At 41.6% G+C, this 20,099-nt stretch overlaps 1 protein-coding gene across 1 annotated transcript in view; it reads right to left on the reverse strand.

The window, feature by feature from the left end:
* Window positions 1-20,099, reverse strand: part of DHRS7B (dehydrogenase/reductase 7B) — an 83,200-nt gene that overhangs the window by 2,162 nt on the left and 60,939 nt on the right. Inside the window, exons 4-6 of the mRNA XM_036034505.1 lie at window positions 9,839-10,055; window positions 8,736-8,828; window positions 3,266-3,418 (exon numbers count right to left, since the gene is read on the reverse strand). Of these exons, the coding sequence (XP_035890398.1) occupies window positions 3,266-3,418; window positions 8,736-8,828; window positions 9,839-10,055 (463 nt within the window). The remainder of the gene's footprint in view (window positions 1-3,265; window positions 3,419-8,735; window positions 8,829-9,838; window positions 10,056-20,099) is intronic.

The following is a 20,099-nucleotide window of genomic DNA, read 5'->3' on the forward strand; positions in this document are numbered from 1 at the left end:
CCTTTGTCCAGATGGGTAGGAGGGGTGGAGACACTGAGATAGAGCAGAGAGGTGGCGAAGGTGATGGAATGGCCACGGGCAGTCCCACATTTCCATGTGGTAGATAAAAATTGGGAGGGACACCTTAGGAGCAAGCAATCCTAGCCCCATGCCAGGCTGCACAGCCCAGGATTCCAGTGCTAGGATGATAAGTTCCCATAACTTCTGGCTGTAAAAACCAGTGGGGGTTGAGAGCAGAAGAAATTGCTGGATTTTCAGGAAACTCTGCCTAAAGAGCCCACACGATCTTAAAAACATACAAAATCCATCCTGGCAGGTGTGGCTCAGTAGACTGAGTGCTGGCCTGAGAACCAAAGGATCACTGGTTCAATTCCCAGGACACATGCCTGGGTTGCACGCCAGGTCCCCAGTAGCGGATATGCAAGAGGCAACCACACATTGATGTTTCTTTCTCTCCCCCTCCTTTCTCCTCTCTAAAAAGAAATAAAATCTTTTTTTAAAAAGTATATAAACCCACCTACTCTGCAGCATCAGGGCAACAGCTGGAAGGGCACCAGTCACATATGGGGAGTGGGTGAAGTGACTGGAAATGAGGCAGGTGCTGAGCAAACCCCTAGAAACCATGCAGCAGCACAGTCTCCTCCCCAAGCCCTTCCCTCACATAGAGTTACAAAGTGGTGATATGGGTTGCCCCACCCTGGTGATTACATAAGTCTTCACCCCACACAATTTACAGGCGTCTTTTACAGGGAGCCAAAGCAGCTCTACCTAATAAACAGAAACAAAGAGGGAGGCTGCCAAATCAAGGAGACAAAGAAATATGGCCCAAATGAAAGAATAGAACACAACCCCAGAAAAGAACTAAACAAAAGGGAGACAGCCAACCTATCAGATGAAGAATTCAAAACTTTGATGATCAGGATACTCAAAGAACTCATTGAGTACAGCAACAACATAAAGGAAGTAATGAAGGTTACATTAAGTGAAATAAAGAAATATCTTCAGGGAAGTAACAGTGAAGAGAAAGAAGCCAGGATTTACATCAATGATTTGGAACATAAGGAAGAAATAAACATTCATAAAGAACAGAAAGAAGAAACAAGAATTCAAAACAAAACAAAACAAAAACAAGGAGAGTATATGGACCCTCTGAGACATCTCCAAATGTGCCAGCATCCAAATAATAGAGATGGCAAAAGGAGAAAAGGAAGAGCAAGAAATTGAAAACTTATTTGAAAAAATTAAAAAAAAAACTTCCCTATTTTTGGCAAAGGAAACAGACATACAAGTCCAGGAAGTAGAGTCCCAAACAAATTAGACCCAAAGAAGACCACACCAAGACACATCATAATTAAAATGCCAAAGGTTAAAGACAGAGAATGTTAAAAGCAGCAAGAGAAAAGCAGATAGTTACCTACAAAGGAGTTCCCATAGGACTGTCAGCTGATTTCTCAAAAGAAACTTTGCAGGCAAGAAGGGACTAGAAAGAAGTATTCAAAGTGATCAAAAGCAAGGCACTGCAAGGCTGAATTACTCTATCCAGCAAAGCTATCATTTAGAATGGAAGGACATATAAAGTGCTTCCCAGACAAGGTAAAGCTAAAGGAGTTCATCATCACTAAGCCATTATTTCATGAAATGTTAAAGGGACTTATTTAAGAAAAAGAAGAAGATCAGAACTATGAACATTAAAAAGGCAACAAATTCACAACTATCAACAACTGAATATAAAAAGAAAAAAAAAGCTAAGGAAACAACCAGAACAGAAACAGAATCATTGGTATGGAGATCATTTGGAGAATTATCAGTGGGGAAGTGGAAGGAGGATAATGGGGGAAAAGGTACAGGGATTAAAATAGACAAGGGAATGTTAAGAATAGTATAGGAAGTGGAGAAGCCAAAGAATTTATATGCATGACCCATGGACATGAACTAAGGGGGAGTATTGTTGGAGAGAAGAAGGGTACCAGGTGGAAAAGGGCAAAGGGGGAAAAATTTGGACAACTATAATAACATAATCAATAAAATAAAAAACCCTTTTGTAAGTTATCCAAATTGCCTGAGTTTCCTACCAGCATGTGTTCTCATCATGTTTTGGTTAACACAGAAGAACAAGAGGTTTCTGATTGTTGCTTATTTTTAAATGCCACAGAGGAAATTTTTTAAAATGATTCTGCTAAGTATGAATAATATAAATATGAGTCTCTCTGGATCTGTGTCTCTGTCTGGTTTCTATTGACTTGCTGAGTGAGACAGCAGCTGCACCCCAAGGCCTGGGTAGTCTTGGTTCAGGTTGGGCTGTGGTGGGTGTAGGACCAAGAGGCCCCTGGTGAATGGAGAGCACAGGCCCAAGAGATCACATCCTTCACATCCAGGGAGACAAAACATAGAAGACAGTAGTACTCAAGGGGTAGGCAGGCCCTATTCAAGCTTGGGAAGGCAAAGCTGGCTTCCATAGCAATAGCACCCAGGGGTCAATCTACCTGAGAGGTAGAAACCGACTGGTCTCTGCTTGGCCTGCCTGTATCCTGGGGCCAAGCAGTTGGGCCTATTAGTGGTGACTGCAGGTGACTCAGCACTCTTATTGGCTGAAGCAAGGAGATTCTGAGACTGGAGCACCCAGGCTAACCCCACAAGATTGGGCTTGTTGCTTTGAGTACCTTGAAATCAGTTTTTCTCAAGCTTAGTGGGTGTGGAACCATTTGAGTCAAGCAACCCATAGTTTCCATAAGGTTTATTCACACTAACTTCCCTTTAATTCATTGACAAGGGGTTTATTGGAAGCCTGGCAGTCTTTCTGCTTAGGAAGTTCCTTTCCAGCCCTCAAGGTCCTGGCCTACAGGGGCCCTGTCCAATAGCTGCAATGGGTGGTTAATGGTGAATGATTAATCAGCATATATATAACCAACACTTATAGCTGTTTTCATTTTAAAAATTATATTCAAATAAATGACCAAAGAATCATCAGATATAAGCAGAATGTCTCACTGTGGCTAACCAACAGCTTTTTATAAAAGAAAAGAGCCCTGGCTTGTGTGGCTCAGTGGATTGAGCACTGGCCTGAAAACAAAAAGTCACTGGTTCGATTTCTAGTCAGGACACATGCCTGGGTTGTGGGCCAGGTCACCAGTTGGGGGTGCTTGAGATGTTACAATCCATGTATCTCTCAAACATCAATATTTTTGTCCTCTTTCTCCCTCCCTTCCCCGCTCTCTAAAATTAAATAAAATCTTTGAAAAAAGAAAGAAAAGAAAAGGGGCCTCACCTCCATATCTGGAGCCGTCAGCAGTGATGGCATTTAGAGAGAGGTTGGTGTGGATGTAGCCGGGGCTGATTATGGTCACCTTGATCTCATACTGTTCCATCTCAGCACGAAGACAGTCAAAGAATGCCTGGGTCGCATGTTTGGAGGCTGCATCTGTAAAGGTTGGTGGCCAGAGGCAGGTGAGTGTGCTGGTATGGGACGTGGCCTGGGACAAGACCAAGTATTCATTCCCATTCATGCTTTTCTTTATTCAGAAAACTGGTTTTAAAATTTAAGACGATAAAATTACAGTGTTATAGCAATGTTCATCTCCTTATTTTGAGAAGTACATTTAGTCCTTGTTTTTAGGAAACACCTGAAGTATTTAGGAGGAAAAGGGCAACATGTCTCCAACTGCACTCAAATGGTTCAGGAAGGAAAAATTATAAATTTCATATATACATACATGTGCATGTATACACACAGAATATGATAAAGCAAATGTGTTTTATGATAAACATGATACAGATAAAATGTTAACAACTGGGGAATCTGCATGAAGGTTACAATAAGACTTCTTTGTATTATTCCTGCAACTTTTGTTTAAGTCAGAAATTATTCTACTTTAGGAGACTTCTGGCCAAGATGGAGATGTACATAGATACACTATGCCTCCTTGCACAACCAAAAGAAGTACAACAACAAATTTAAAAACAAAAAACAACCAGAACTGCCAGAAAATTGAACTGTATGGAAGTCCAAAAACCAAGGAGTTAAAGACACATTCATTCAGACTGGCAGGAGAGGCGGAGATGGGCAGCAGGGGTGGAGAGGACACAGGCAAGGCAGTGGCTGAAGGACTGGGTGGGTGAGGCCGCAGCTGACAGCTCCAAGCTTGTGTGCAGATAAATGGGGAGGAACAACTGGGGAGGGAGACAGACCACACAACCCAGGGTTCCTGAGCAAGAAAAGAAAGCCTCAAAGCCACTGGCTAAAAACCCATGGGGGTTTGGGGGTGGGAGAAACTCCCAGCCTCACAGAAGAGTTCACTAGAGAGACCCACAGGGTCCTAGAACATAAACCAACCCATCCACCCAGGAATCAGTGCCAGAGGGGCCCAAATTGTTTGTGGGTAGTGGGGAAAGTGACTGAAAGTGGGATGAGAGCTGAGCAAGTGGCTTTGTCCCCTCTCAGACATCTCCCGCACCTACAGTGCCACAACACAGCAACCTGGGCTGCCCTGCCCAGGCTAATTCCTAAGGCTCCACCCCTTACTACATAACAGGCATGCCAAGACAAAAAATATGGCCCAATGAAAGAACAGATCAAGGCTCCAAAAACAAACTAAGTGATGAAGAGGTAGCCAACCTATCAGATGCACACTTCAAAACACTGGCAATCAGGATGCTCACAGAAATGGTTGAGTATGGTCACAAAACAGAGGAAGAAATAAAGGCTATACAAAGTGAAATAAAGGAAACTATACAGGGAACCAACAGTGATGGGAAGGAAACCAGGACTCAAATGATTTGGAGAAGGAAGAAATAAACATTCAACCAGAACAGAATGAAGAAACAAGAATTCAAAAAAATGAGGAGAGGCTTAGGAACCTCTGGGACAACTTTAAATGCTCCAACATCCAAATACCAGAAGGAGAAGGTACCAGAAGGAGAAGAGGAAGAGCAAGAAATTGAAAACATACCTGAAAACATAATGAAGGAGAACTTCCCCAATCTGGCCAAGGAAATAAGACTTCCAGGAAGCCCAGGAAGCTCAGAGAATCCCAAAGAAGTTGGACCCAAGGAAGCACACACCAAGGCACATCATAATTACATTACCCAAGATCAAAGAGGAGAGAATCTTAAAAGCAGCCAGAGAAAAAGAGACAGTTGCCTACAAAGGAGTTCCCATAAGACCATCAGTTGACTTCTCAAAAGAAATCTTGCAGGCAAGGAGGGGCTGGAAAGAAGTATTCAAAGTCATGAAAGGCAAGGACCTACATCCCAGATTGCTCTATCCAGCAAAGCTATTGTTAGAATGGAGGGGCAGATAAAGTACTTCCCAGATAAGGTCAAGTTCAAGGAGTTCATCATTACCAAGCCCTTATTATATGAAATGTTAAAGGGACTTATCTAAGAAAAAGAAGTTGATCAAAAATATGAACAGTAAAATGACAACAAACTCACAACTATCAACAACTGAACCTAAAAAACAAAAATGAACTAAGCACACAACTAGAACAGGAACAGAATCACAGAAGTAGAGATCACATGGAGGGCTATCAGCTAGGAGGGGGAGAAAGGAAATGGAGGAAAAGGTACAGGGAATAAGAAGCATGAATGGTAGGTACAAAATAGACAGGGGGAGGTTAAGAATAATATGGGAAATGGAGAAGCCAAAGAACTTAAATGTATGACCCATGAGACGAACTAAGGGTGGAATGCCAGTGAGAGGGTGGGGTGCAGAGTGAAATAAAGGGGAGAAAAAATGGGATGACTATAATAGCATAATCAATAAAATATACTCTAAGAATTTTGAAAAATTATTCCACGTTCAAATAATACACAAGGATAGAAAGTAAAAAAAAATACAAGTCGTACATTCCAAGTCCTGAAGAATTTCATTCTCCAGAGGTAACCAACACTAATGGTGTCTCAGGATTTATTTTTTATATATCCTGTGTGCATATGCATATATGTGATGTTAATAGAGCTCATACTATTCCTATTACTCCTGCAAGTAGCCTTCCCCTAGTGACAACAGTCTCGACTGCCTCCATGCCAGTCATGCAGACTTGGCACACTCCTCCATGAGTCCCTGGACTTCAGAAGTGGCCCTTCACAGGTCGTTTCCAGGTTTTTTCATCGAAGCTATGTTATTAGTAAGCATTCTTGCATGCACAGGAGCGTGTATGCATAAAATCCAAGACTGGCTCTCTTAATGTATTTTGTTTAACAAACTTCCACAGAGTGGCTTTTCATCAGAAAGAGCTACTGAGCTTGCTCCACCTCTAAGAAATGCAGCTACTACTATTCTTCAGTGATGGCTCCACAACAGGAGGAAGGGGACACAGTGACCCTACAATATTCCTGGGAAACACATGGCATCCGCACTGAAAATCAGTTTCCCCCATTCAGAGTTCTAAGTGTTTCAGCCTTAGGAAAGGGGCATCCACTGGCCAATAAAACAGGAAGGGGAAAACACCAGGAAGTGTTGCCACAAGTCACATGAGAAATTCAAGTGTCTGAACTTGCTACAGTGTCTTCTGGGGCCAGCTTCTTTGGTTTAGGTCATGTTGCAAGGCCACATCAGTAGTCTGTGGGTAGGTGGGTGGGCAGGCCTGTTCCTATCAGCGTGATTCCAGAAGTGCTGTCCAGGCCCAAGGACTGAGAACAGGGAGTCATCCTGGGGATCCCAAGAATAGAAGGCTGTACCCTGACAATGAGTCTCCCAGAGCTCTCAGGCTGCAGGTCAGCAGCCAGGCTATGGTGACCTACTCATCACCACGGGTGTGAAAGTACTCAGTCCTCCTACCCACAAGGCATGGTGCTCACTACACTGCCTGGATCACCTGACTTGGTCCTCACCACAGTACCGTGGGGAAGATAAAACTGCTCTCTCATTTTATGAGAAGACATCAGCACTCACCACTGTGCTCAGGAGGCGCTACCACATTCATGCTGGTCATCATAATGTGCCCAGACCAACCACGTGTGATTTACTTTAGTCACAAGCTAAGTGGAGAACAAAACTCAGACTAAATCAAAGTAAACTTTTGAAATAGTTTCATACCAAGAGCATGGTATATCTTTTACTTTGACTTACCTATTATTAACAGTTTACCTCATTTGCTTTATCATTGGTGATTATATATATATATATATATTCCAGAACTATTTTAGCAGCCTTAGATGAATGTCCTATCTGAGGACAGGAGGTGAAAACAGATACAAGCATAGGAAGAAATATAGATACAGTGCTTCATAATTTACAAAGGATGTTTTTTTGAAGATTTTTAAAAATTTACTTTTTTAGACAGAGTGGAAGGGAGGGAGAAAGAGAGGGAGAGAAATATAAATGCGTAAGAGATACACTGATTGGCTGCCTTTCTCACACCCTCCAACTGGGGATGTAGCCTACAACTCAGGGATGTACCCTGGCTGGGGATCAAACTGCCAACCTTTTGGTTCACAGGACAGCACTCAATCTACTGAGCCACACCAGCCAGGGCTACAAAGGACTTTTCATCTTCATTTGTCTCATTTCATCTTTAAAACAACTTTGTGAAGTATGTAAGATGATTGTAAGACTCATTTCATAAGAAAGGAAATGGAGGATCAGACAAGTTAACTTGCCTGAGGATCTACAACTAGAACCAAAATGTACAGCTGGGCTCAGAAAGAAAGAGTAGGTTTCTGTGATATTTCCAGGTCAGACAGTTGGATGTCTGTCCCATGCTCCCAAAGTGCTGAAGCAGCTCTGCCCTCCCGGCCTTCTCTGCCAAGTCTGCTGGGCATGGCTGAGTCGAGCATTTGGAGGTGGTGAGAGCATGAGTTGGCTCTAAGTATTTCCAAAGGCTGGAGCAAAGAACAGGAGTCAGTAAGACAGCCTGTGAAATTACCTTTGAAATCTCTTAAGAAAGTTAGATTCTTTTTGCTTGCTACATGATGGCAGACAGATGAATGAAATATCTCAAAATTTTGGCATAGCCACTTGCATACATGGAGGTGAAGTGTGACTTGCAAGTCAATGTGGCAGTTTTGATTATTTGATCCTACCTATTTCAACTTTTTGGAATTTATTTTACTAAAGCCCTCCCATGAGTGCCTAGAAACATAAATATTTAAGGATGTTCTATGTAGTATATAACTGTTAATGGTCAAAAACTGAAGGGGAAAAAATCCTCAAGTGTCCAGGAAAATGGCTAAATAAATTATGTCATATATGAATTCAATAAATTACTATATATCCACTTAAAAGGATTAGGTAAATCCATATATATTGATGTAGAAAGATAAACTGCTGTGTGAAATAAGCAAGTCACAAAACAGTATGCATAACGTGACCCTATTTTTTGTATGTTTGATCATATGTAGAAAAAGCTTGGGGGGAAATGCCCAGAGTGATATGAAGTGACAGTACCTGAGGGCAATGGTAATCGATAATTGCAACTAACACAGGCATGGTACTTATGCCTGGCGCTGCTCCAAACACTTCACTCAGCAGAGCCCATCTCCACTTTGCAGATGAGGACTGGGGTGGCAGAATGGTTGGAACACCTGCACAAGGTCACAGATAGGGGCTAAGGAGTAGACCTGGGACTTGAACTGGACATCCTCTACTCAGGAGAACACATTCTGATGAAGTTCCTTCATATTCTGTATTGAGTATTTCTCTAATGTCTGCATTCTGGGTAGAAAATGTGGTATTTCTATAATCAGGAAAAAACAAAAACGAAGAACACTTGGGGGAGGGAGAAGGAAGTACTCACATGCTGATCGAAAAGGAATGCTGATTTTGCCCTGGATGCTGCTGATGGCGACGATGTGGCCCTGTCGCCTTTTGATCATGGAGGGCAGGAGTGCTAAGGAAAGAAGTCAGAGACTTTACAAGAGGACTTGTCTTCTGGTCACTGCACCCAATGCTGAGAGGGGGTGGCCTCACTTATTAGATTTCATCAGATCAAAGGAGGTGAATGGTGAAAGCCCTCTATGGGGAGGCCCATGTTTTGTTGGAACTTTTAGGCCTCCTGCGCCTGGCAGACTTCCAGCTGGCAGGTAGAGGGGAGGAGGGGGGAAGAGACAGAGAGCTGCAGACAGAGGCCTAATCACTAATGGCCAGCTCAGTTTCCTGGAGAGCTCTCCCCTGGAAGGAAATTGTGCCTGGACATTAAGAGTATCTCTACTATGCAGGGGTTTATGCACGACACTAAGAGGAAATGGAGGCGATACTGTACAAAGGAAGCTGTCACTGAAGAGAGCATCTTGATTTAAGGCTAGAAAGAAGATAGAGAAAATGCAAATAAAAATCTGGAAGAAGCCAGCACCCAAGCTGTAAACAACAGCACCTTTTCCAACGTAAAACAGAGGATGAAGACAGGCAACATTCAGCTAACAAGGAACCAAGTGATGTGAAAAACAACAAATGTGGAGAGCCAAGCAGGATAATGCTTGCCAAAAGGGTTGGAAGCAGGCCTCGGCTTCAGCACAGCTGCCCCAGGCCACGGAAGACTGCCTGATAGATTGTTGTTAAGAAAAGAATGACTTGGCTGCTGCTATATCACTGTACCAAGAAGGAGCAGCAAATGTTCTTAAAAAATACAATGTACCTAGCCTTGCGGTTTGTCTTTCTGACGTTCTGCTTCAAAGCTGGCTCAATATATACAGCCTGACTGTGTCACCAATAAACAATTCCCTCCTCTGCATCCCAGAGAAGGGACTCCACCTGACCCCGCTTTGACTCTGTCTCTATTTCTCAATCCCCCATCGCTTTTCCTCGGGACCTGACTGATCTAGCTGCACTGGTCATGGCAAACAACCCCCCCCCCCCCCAACACACACATCAGTGTTCTTTTTTCTTTCATCTAAGACTCACCTTTCGTTAGAGCTACTGGGCCAAAGTAGTTTGTCTCCATGACTCTCTTGTCCACGTCCGTGGTGGTGTCTAGGATGGCGCCACGGTAGCTGACACCAGCATTGTTGATGAGTACATCGACATAACCAAAGCACTGCAGGATCTCAGCTGTTGCTCCAACAACAGCCTCAGGGTCTGTGAGGTCGAAGGTCACTGTGAAAGGCTTGTGTGTCTGCACCTGGTCAGATATGACAGAAATCAAATGCACCTTCAGAGTGACAGGCCATGTGAGCCACATGTCCCTGCTGTTCAGAGTTAGAGTGGCCCACTGGGCATGAAATGATACAGGCTGAAGCACCTTTCTTCTAAAGAGATGTGGCCTGGGGGATCCTGCCTACAGTGATTGCATCTGAGGTGGGCAACTTTTCCATGGAAATGACAATTATTATTAGAGCCAGACAGTAAGTTCCACAGGACAGGGATCTCACAGGATATAGGATACTGTGCAGATTACCACAGGAGCTATTAATCATGGCTCCCTTATACCAGCATTGTGCTGTATATTATAACTAGTTAAACAGTGACCCTGCTGAGAGGCACTATCCTTCTCAGGTTAGGTCACTTTAGTTTTTTGTTCATGAAACATTTTCTATATATCCCTAGGTGCCAGACACTGGGAACATAGCAGAAAATAAGATATATAGGGTTCTTTTCCTCCTAAAGCATATAGTCTAGTGGGGAAGAGAGACAAACTATAAAGAATGCCACAAAGAACTATAAGAGACTAGAGAAATGAATAATTCAGCAATCTTACTTAGAGGACTTCTCAAGTGAGTTAAACAAGAAATCAGAAAGTTGTGACATCAGAGAGGACGGCAAAGTAGGAAGTGCCAAGAATCCATCTTTCAACCTGGACAATTGTACTGATAGAAGCTCCCTGAAGTGATACTTCGGTACTCATGCTTAATTTGTTCCAAATCTTGTAAAAAGTGCTAAAACTGACAAGTACGGAACTGTTCATGAGCTACCATGAGACTGACAGCTCTACCACTGTTTCATCGTGAGAAAGGAGTACCGAGTAGTGAGCAAGTGCCAACTGCTGAAATATTTTTTGTCATCAAAATGCAACAAGTACAGAGTCTGATGAGTTCTGAAGCAATGAGTACTGAGGTATGACTGTATTTTGGAGCTTTGGAATCTATATGAATGTTTGCAGCTTTCGGGAAGAGTGCTGGGCTGGCAAATTATATATATTTTGGTCATTTTTAGCCATCAGCTCAGTGGTGGCTATCCATCCCCAGTCCACCTGGCCCTATGGCAGTCAGTTGTGGGAAAGACAATCAAACACTCTGGTGGGTGCAGTTTGAGGGAGCCAAGGTAGGAAATAAGACCTTGTCTTCCAAATATCTGGGTATTATTCTCATTGCAGATTGCTGGTCTGAGCATCAAGGTGCAGCATGGAGGCAGACTGGTGTCTTTTAACCACTACTAGCTGAAGTGGCTTCCAGTAGATTTAAAGAAGTCACATATTTTCTTTGGTGTTTATATGTATATATTCCCAAATATATATGTTAATATATATATATATATATATTCCCAAAAAACATACCTGAGGAAGCCCAAATGATGGGCTTCTTACTAGACAAAGACTTTAAGACAACTGTCTTAAAGATGCTGAAAATACTAAAGGAAAAAATGGACAAAGGCAGAAATGGATGTATGAATATAAACAAAATGAAAATATAAATTAAGAAATAAAAATTATTTTAAAAATTCTGAAACTCAGAAGTATAATAACCAAAATGAAAAATATATTAGAGGGTTTCAATAGGAGATTTGAGTTACTAGAAAAGATAATTAGTGAATTTTTAGACAGAACAATTGAAATTATCAAGTCTGAGAACAAAAAGAAAATAAGAATGAAGAAAACTAAACAGAACCTAAGGGACGTATGGGACACCATCATGTGGATCAATATATGCATTGTGGGAATCTGAGGAGAGAGGAAAAAGGGTATAATATTTGAAGAAATAATTGCTAAAAAAATTAAGACTATGAATCTGCACATCCAAGAAGTTCAATAACACACAGGATGAACTCAGAGACTCACAGTTACACACATTACAATAAAATGATCAAAATACAAAGAATTCTGAAAACATCAAGACAGAAGCTACTCCTTACATAAAAAAAGATCTTCAACAAGATTCATCACCTGACTTACCACAAACTTTGGAGGCTAGAAGACTGTTTATCAAAGTGCTAAAATAAAATAATTGTCAACCAAGAATTCTATATTTGACACAACTATCTTTCAAAAATAAGAGAGAAATTACGATTCCTAGATTAAACAAAAGCTGAGGGAGTTTGTTACCACAAACTGCCCTGCAAGAAATACTAAAAGGAGCCCTTCAGGTTTGAAATGAAAGGAAGCTAGACAATATGACTTAAAGCCATCTGAATAACTAAAGATTGGCAGTAAATTAAATACATGGACAATTTTAAAAGCTGATATTATATATATATATATATTTTAAGATTTTATTTATTTATTTTTAGAGAGGGAAGGGAGGGAGAAAGAGAGAGAGAAATATCAATGTGGGGTTGCTGGGGGTCATGGCCTGCAACCCAGGCATGTACCCTGACTGGGAATCGAACCTGCAACACTTTAGTTCGCAGCCCATGCTCAATCCACTGAGCTACACCAGCCAGGGCTTGATATTATATTTTTTAAAATAATAATAAATAAAAGCTAGTATTATTGTAATTTTGGTTTGTAACTTTACCATTCATTTTCAACACAATTTAGAAACATGCATTTAAAAACTATTATTAATCTATGTTATTGGATGAGCAAAGTATAAAGATGAAATCTATGACAAATAGCAGAAGGGGGAGGACAGAGGTGTACCAGTGTAGAGATTTTGTATGCTATTAAAATTAAGTTGGCCATGGATCCAAGACAGTGGCAGAGTAGAGGGAAGGTACACTCACGACCTCCCATGACCAAACTAATTACAAATAAATTATAGAATAATCATCCTGAATAACCAACTAAGACCAGATGAAGAATAGTTACAACCAAGCACTTGCAGAAGAAGCCACTTTAAGACAGGTAGGAAGGGTGGAGACATGAAAAAGGATGGCCTCATCCCATGGGTGGTGGCTGAGGTTCCACAGGGATATCTCAAACACAGAGGGTTCCTGCTGAGAAGCATGGGGTCTCATCCCCAAGCCAAGCTCATCAGCCCAGAGGACCAGAGCTAGAAGAGGTACCCACATAACATCTGGCTGTGAAAATCAGTGGGGATTGACTTCTGTCCATCAGGGAGAGATGGAAGTCCAATAGAGACATAGGCACCCCTCTTAAAGGGTCAATGCACGTAATTTTGTTTGTAGCCTGGACTCTGCAGGAGAGAGGGTGAAGCAGATTAGAGTCATGTGGGAGTCTGTTGTGCGTGGCTCTGGGGAGAGACCTGAAGGAACAGCCCCCAGCATCCCTGTGCTGAGTCATTCTCTCATACTGCAGACACCATCTTTCTTGGGTGGAGCAATCCTCTTCATATGGCATCCATCTCAGAGAAATCACTGGTCCATCTTCCGGACTCCTCTCTTCCCACTCTGCATAACTTATGCACTGCTTAGAGTCAGCCACCTTTTATGGGGTGTAGAGTTCTGGGCAGACTCAGGGAATGTCAGTGATTTAGTTATGTGGCTTTGGAGCAGGGGTCATTTTTCCCACTTACCCAAGAAACCAACTGGTGCTTCCTCCTCATGAAAGACGCTCTAGCCCCACCTTCTGGGCTTCGAATGGACTGACCCATTTGGCTCCCAGTGGCTCTGCCCTGCCAAGGGTTAAGCAGAATCTGGAACTGACTGAGTTGTTTGGCTGTGGGGCAGGGGCTATAGTTCCTACCTTCTGTGAAGCTTGACCAGCACATCCACCACATGGGAGATCCACTAGCCCCATCCTGCCTCTCACAGAGACCCTACCAGTGCTGAGCTCAGGCTCCACCTGGCAGAATCCAGGATAGACTGGATTGTGTGGCTCTGGGACAGGGGCCATTTCCCTCTCACACGCCCAAGCAGGGAAGAGCCTTACCTTCACATGGCCAAATCTTGGTCTGCTTGAGTTGGATAAACTCTGCCAGCCTTGCCCTGATGACTCCCTGAGACTCCACCACAAAGGTGTGCAAGCACCCAGTGTGTGGCAGACAGACTTGGTATACCCTGGGACTTTTGCTGAGCAGCCTCAGACCTAGAACTGGCACTGAGTTTGAACCTGTATCAGTCTAGTGAACACCACTCACTTCTGGACTCACTAAGGACCTACCTAATGTAACTTGAGTACTGCCAGAGGCTCTTTCAATGACTGAGCCTAACAGGTAGTCAGTAGGCAGAGATAGGCAGAGGCAGATCTGAGGGAGCTTGGGACTTTGGCTGACCAGCCCCTGGGCCTAGTGCTGGTAAAACCTGGCATTGGGACGCAGATTGATCCTTCCCATGCACACCAAAGCTCAGCAAAAACAGCCATAAACTGGGGATGGATTTGTAGCTAAAACAGGTTGCTAGGGGCAGTAACAGGCAGCATCAGACATTAGTCTGCACCAAAGTCCCTCCCAAGAAGGCCAGAACTAACACACCCAGATTCAGACAACATCAGAAAAGGATCCAATAAGTGTCACAAGTGGCGTATCCAAAGGGAGTTCTTGGGAGGCACCAGACCCCATTGAGGTGAATTCTGCATCATGTGGAAAGTACCAACAGAGCAGCCTCCACATTATGGTCAAGGTTAAGCCTCACAGCCAGCAAGCCTGAGGGTTGATCCCAGCATAAATGGGCCAATAGCAATCAAGACTCAATTACAACAGGAGGGCCCACATAAGCCACACACAGGACATTCATGGAGCACCCCAATCAGGTGATCAAAGAGACTGTGCCACTGGACCCACAGGATACCTACCTAAGTCTTAAGGCCACCCTTCCAAGACTGGGAGTCATAGCAAATCTACCTAATGCATAGAAAAAAAACACAAAGAGGCACCAAAAATGGGGAGACAAAGAAATATGCCTCAATGAAGTGAGAGGAGAAATCTGCAGAAAAACAGTTAAATGCAATGAAGGTAAGCAACTTACAGATATAGAGTTCAGAAAAATGGTTATAAGGATGCTCAAGAAACTTAATGAAACCTACAAGGTACTTAGTACCTTGTACCTTAGAACTACAACAGCATAAAAAAAATCATACAACACATAAAAAAAGAATATGAAGAAATAAAGAATACAATGTCTAATGTCAAGAATACACTGGAAGGAATAAACAGGTTGGATGAAGCAGAAGGTCAAATCAGTGATTTGGAAGACAAGGTAGGAAAAAAAAATACTGAATCAGAGCAGTGAAAAAAAAAAGAATGAAAAAAATGAGGATAGTTTAAGGGACATTTGGGACAACCTGAAGCGTAACAACATCCACATCATAGGGGTACCACAAGGAGAAGACAGAGAGCAAGGGATGGAGAACCACGGTAAAAAAAATAATGACAGAAAGCTTCCCTAATCTGGTGAAGGAAAAGACACACAAGTGCAGAAATATCAGAGCACCAAGCAAGATGAACCCAAAGAGTCCTGGCTGGTATGGATCAGTGGATTGTGTGCTGGCCTGTGAACCAAAGGGTAACTGGTTCAATTCTCTGTCAGAGCACATGCCTGGATTGAGGGCCTGGGTTGTGGGCCAGATCCCCAGTGGGGGCACATGAGAAGCAACCACACATTGATGTTTCTCTGTCTTTCTCCCTCCCTTCCCCACCCTCTAAAAATAAATCGATAAAATTTTTAAAAAAAGATGAACCCAAAGAGGCCTGCACAAAGACACATCATGATTAAAATGGCAAAGGTTAAAAATAAGGAGAGAATCTTAAGAGCAGCAAGAGAAAATTACCTACAAAGGAGCTCCCATTAGAATGTGAGCTGATTTCTCAACAGAAACATTTCAGGCCAGAAGGGACTGGCATGAAATTTTCAAAGTGATGAAAAACAAGGACCTATGGCCAAGACTACTTTATCCAATAGGGTTATCATTTAAAATTTAAGAAGGAATAAATAATTTCCCAAAAAAGAAAAAGCTAAAGGAATTTGCTACCACCAAACCAGTATCACAAGAAATAGAGGAAGGGGAGAAGGAGTTGGGGAGAGGGAGGAAGAGGTGGGAGAGGAGAGAAAAGAAGAAATTCGTTGAAAGAACAAAATGGAAATAAATATGTATATATCAATAGTCACTTTAAAATTTAAATGGCCTGAATGTTCTAATCAAGAGATATAAGATAACTGAATAAATAGGAAAACAAGACCCATATATATGCTTGATGCGGACTCCGGCTTGTGGGGTCCACCACACTGAGGATGAGACTAGAGAAATTCACATGGACTAACAAGTCTGTGGAGGAAAAGGGACAGTGCAACCACTCTTTCAAGGGGAAACTGCCTTGGCCACTCTCTCAAGAGGAGAAGGCCCCGACCCTTGCCTTGACAAGCTTTTATTGGGTTCAATTTGCACAGAAATAAAGCTCATCAATCATTGTCAGGCAGAAATGATTAAACAACAGTATACACAGTATACATGCTTGTGGGAGGCTGCTCTGCATGGTGTGGGCCCAGCTCCCACTGGGGGATGCACAGGACCCACGCCCATGGATAGGTTTTCCCGTGGGGAATCAGGCCTGCAATGTACCTAGACTGCTCTGAGTCTTGCTTTTTGCTAAAACTCCCTCACTCTGAATTGAGGACATTTACTGCAGAGCATCTTCCTAAAAACCATGCTAAGCCTTCCAAGGATGAGTGTAATCGGTCCAACTACTTTTGCCTTTTCATTTGCAAATATCCCTCTTCTGTGATGTGATTACCAGCATCCTCTCCTTTGTTTCCTGTATAAGGTAACCACCTAAAGCAAGCCTGTGCATAGTTAATGAGGACCTTCTTGTAATGTGCCCAGTAAGACAATAAAAGCTCATTGGAGCGAGGGCCAAGGCTTTTGCTCTCCTTGAGAGAAAAGCCATGCCATCCTTTTTCCTCCACCAGATTCGGTAGTCTGTGAATGTCTCATTTTCATCCATAATGACGTGGACCCCACGAGCTGGGTTCTGTATCACATGTTCACTTAGTGGTGTCTACTGCCCCCACTGATTAGTACAGTGAAGTCATCCTTGTTCACACACGTGCATTCCAGTCCACTCCCCTTGGCTGCCAGGTTACATTAATGGTGTGCAAACTGTTCAGGTTATATTGACTATGGTGCACTTTTTCTGGACAGACCTTGCAGGAGTACCTAATATGTAAAGCAATTCTTGATGGACAGAAAAAAAAAAAAAGAGGTAGACAGTAATACAGCCATAGTAGGAAATTTTTAAAACCCCACTAACATTAATGAATAGATCTTCCAGACAGAAAATTGACAAGGAAACAGTGGCCATAAATGACACATGAGATCAGATGGATTTAATTGACATCTTCAGAGCATATCACCCCATCACAGCAGAATACACATTTTTTTCAAGTGCACATGGACTTTTTTCTAGGAGAGACTATATGTGAGACCACAAAACAAGTTTCAATAAATTTCAGAAGATAGAACAAATAGGACTACATCAAACTAAAAAGGTTTTGCACAGCAAAGGAAAACATCAAAAAAATAAAAAGACAATCCATTGAAAGGGAGAACATATTTTCTGATACATCTGATAAGGGGTTAATATCTAAAATTTATGAAGATCTTACAAAATTCATCACTAAAAAAACAAAGAACCCAATTAAAAATGGGTAAAGGACCTGAATAGACACTTCTCCAAAGAGAACATACAGATGACCAATATCACTAATTATCAGAGAAATGCAAATTAAAACCACAAAGAGATATCACCCTACACCTGGCAGAATAATTATCATCAATAAATCAACAAACACCAAGTGTTGGTGAGGACATAGTGCACTGTAGGTGGGAATGGCAGATTGGTGCAGCCACTACGGAAAGCAGTATGGAATTTCCTCAAAAAATTAAAAATGGAACTACTTTTGACCCAGTGATTCCACTTCTGGCAATATATCAGAAGAAACTTAAAACACTAATTCAAAAGAACATCAGCACCCCTAGGTTCATTGCAGTGCTATTTACAATAGCCAGGATATGGAAGGACCCTAAGTGTCCATCAGTAGATGAGTGTGTAAAACAACTATGGGACATTTACACAATGGAATACTACTCAGCCATAAAAAGAAGAAAATTTTACCCTTTGTGATAGCATGGATGGACCTGGAGAACATTATGCTAAGTGAAATAAGCCAATCAGAGAAAGACAAATACCATATGATTTCATTCATATATGGAATCGAATGAACAAACTGAACTAACAAACAAAATAGAGACAGACTCATAAGATGACAGCTAAGGGGGGAGGTTAGGAGGTGAAGGGATATCAAAAAGAAGAAAGGACTCATGGACATGGATGACAGTGGGGTGATTGCAGGGGGAGGGTCTAAATGGTAATGGAAAAATACAGTAAATTTTGTTTTTAAATTTAAGAAGACTGAAATCCTATTAAGTATCTTCTCTGATGATAATAGTATGAAACTAGAAATGAATCACAAGAAAAAAACCTTAAAAATGGATAAAGATGAAGAGGCTAGATAACATGTTATTAAACAATAACTAGGTTAACAATGAGATCAAGAAAAATGTCAAAAGACACACTGAAACAAATGAAAATGTAAACAAGTTAACCCAAAATCTATGGGATGCAGGGAAAGCAATTCTAAGAGGAAAATTTATAGTATTACAGGCCTATCTCAAAGAACAAGAAAAATCTCAAATAAATAATTTTACTTTACACTTAAACTTGGAAAAGAACAACTAACAAAGTACAGAGTGAGTAGAAGGAAGAAAATAATAAAGATCAGAGCAGAAATAAATGAAAGTCTAAAAAAAAGATGCAAAAGATCAAGGAACACAATAGCTGGCTCTTTGAAAAGATACACAAGATTGACAAACCTTTAACCAGACTTATCAAGAAAAAAAGAGAGGGGACCCAAATAAATAAAATCAGAAATGAAAGAGGAGAAGTAATAACTGACACCACAGAAATACTAAGGATTATCAAGAAAATATTATGAGTAACTGTATGTTGACAAATTGGACAATCTGGATGAAATGGACAAATTCCTAGAAACATAATGTCCCAAATATGAATCAGAAAGAATCAGAGAATTGGAACAGAGAGATTATAGCTAGTATAATGGAAGCAGTAATAATAAAACATACTCCCAAGAAACCAAACGCCTGGACTAGATGTTTTCACAGGTGAATTTACCAAACATCCGAAGAACTAACACCTATCCTTCTCAAACTATTCCAAAATATTCAAGTGAAGGAAAGACGCCTACGCTCATTTTATGAGACTGGTATTATCCTAATTCCAAAACCAGATAAAGACACTATAGAGAAAGAAAATTATAGGCCAACATCCCTGATGAACATAGATGCTAAAATCTTCAACAAAATATTAGCAAACAGGATCCAGCAATACATCAAAAAGACCGTACACCATGATCAAGTGAGATTTATTCCTGGGATGTAAGGTTGGGACAATATCCACAAATCAACAAATGTGATACACAGCCCTGGCTGTCATGGCTCAGTTGGTTGGACAGTGTTCCACAAACTGAAAGGTCATGGGTTCTCTTCCAGGTCAGGGTGCACACCTAGGTTGCAGACTTGGTCCTTGCTGTGTCACATAGGAAAGGCAACTGACCATTGTTTCTCTCCCTGTCTTTCTCCCTGTCTTCCTCTCTTTCTAAAATCAATAAGCATGTCCTTGGGGGGAAGATTAAATATAAATATATAAAACTTAAAAATATTAATGTGATACACAACATATAACAAATAAAGAACAAAACCCACATGATCACATGTGGCAGAAAAAGCATTTGATATAATCCAGCATCCATTTTTGATAAATATTCTCAGCAAAACGGGCAGAGAGGGAACATACCTCAACATAATGAAGGCCATATATGACAAACCCACAGCCAACACAATACTGAATGGGCAAAAACTACAAGCGTTTCACTTAACATTGGGAACAAGACAGGGATGTCACTTCCACAGCTCTTATTCAACATAGTACTGCAAGTCCTAGCTACAGTAATCAAATAAGAAGAAATAAAAGGCATCCAAACTGGAAAGGAAGAAGTAAAACTGTAATTACTTGAAGACATGATACTATATATAGAAAAC

The sequence above is a fragment of the Phyllostomus discolor genome, chromosome 8, assembly GCF_004126475.2.
Source record: "Phyllostomus discolor isolate MPI-MPIP mPhyDis1 chromosome 8, mPhyDis1.pri.v3, whole genome shotgun sequence".
In the NCBI taxonomy this organism is placed as follows: domain Eukaryota; kingdom Metazoa; phylum Chordata; class Mammalia; order Chiroptera; family Phyllostomidae; genus Phyllostomus; species Phyllostomus discolor.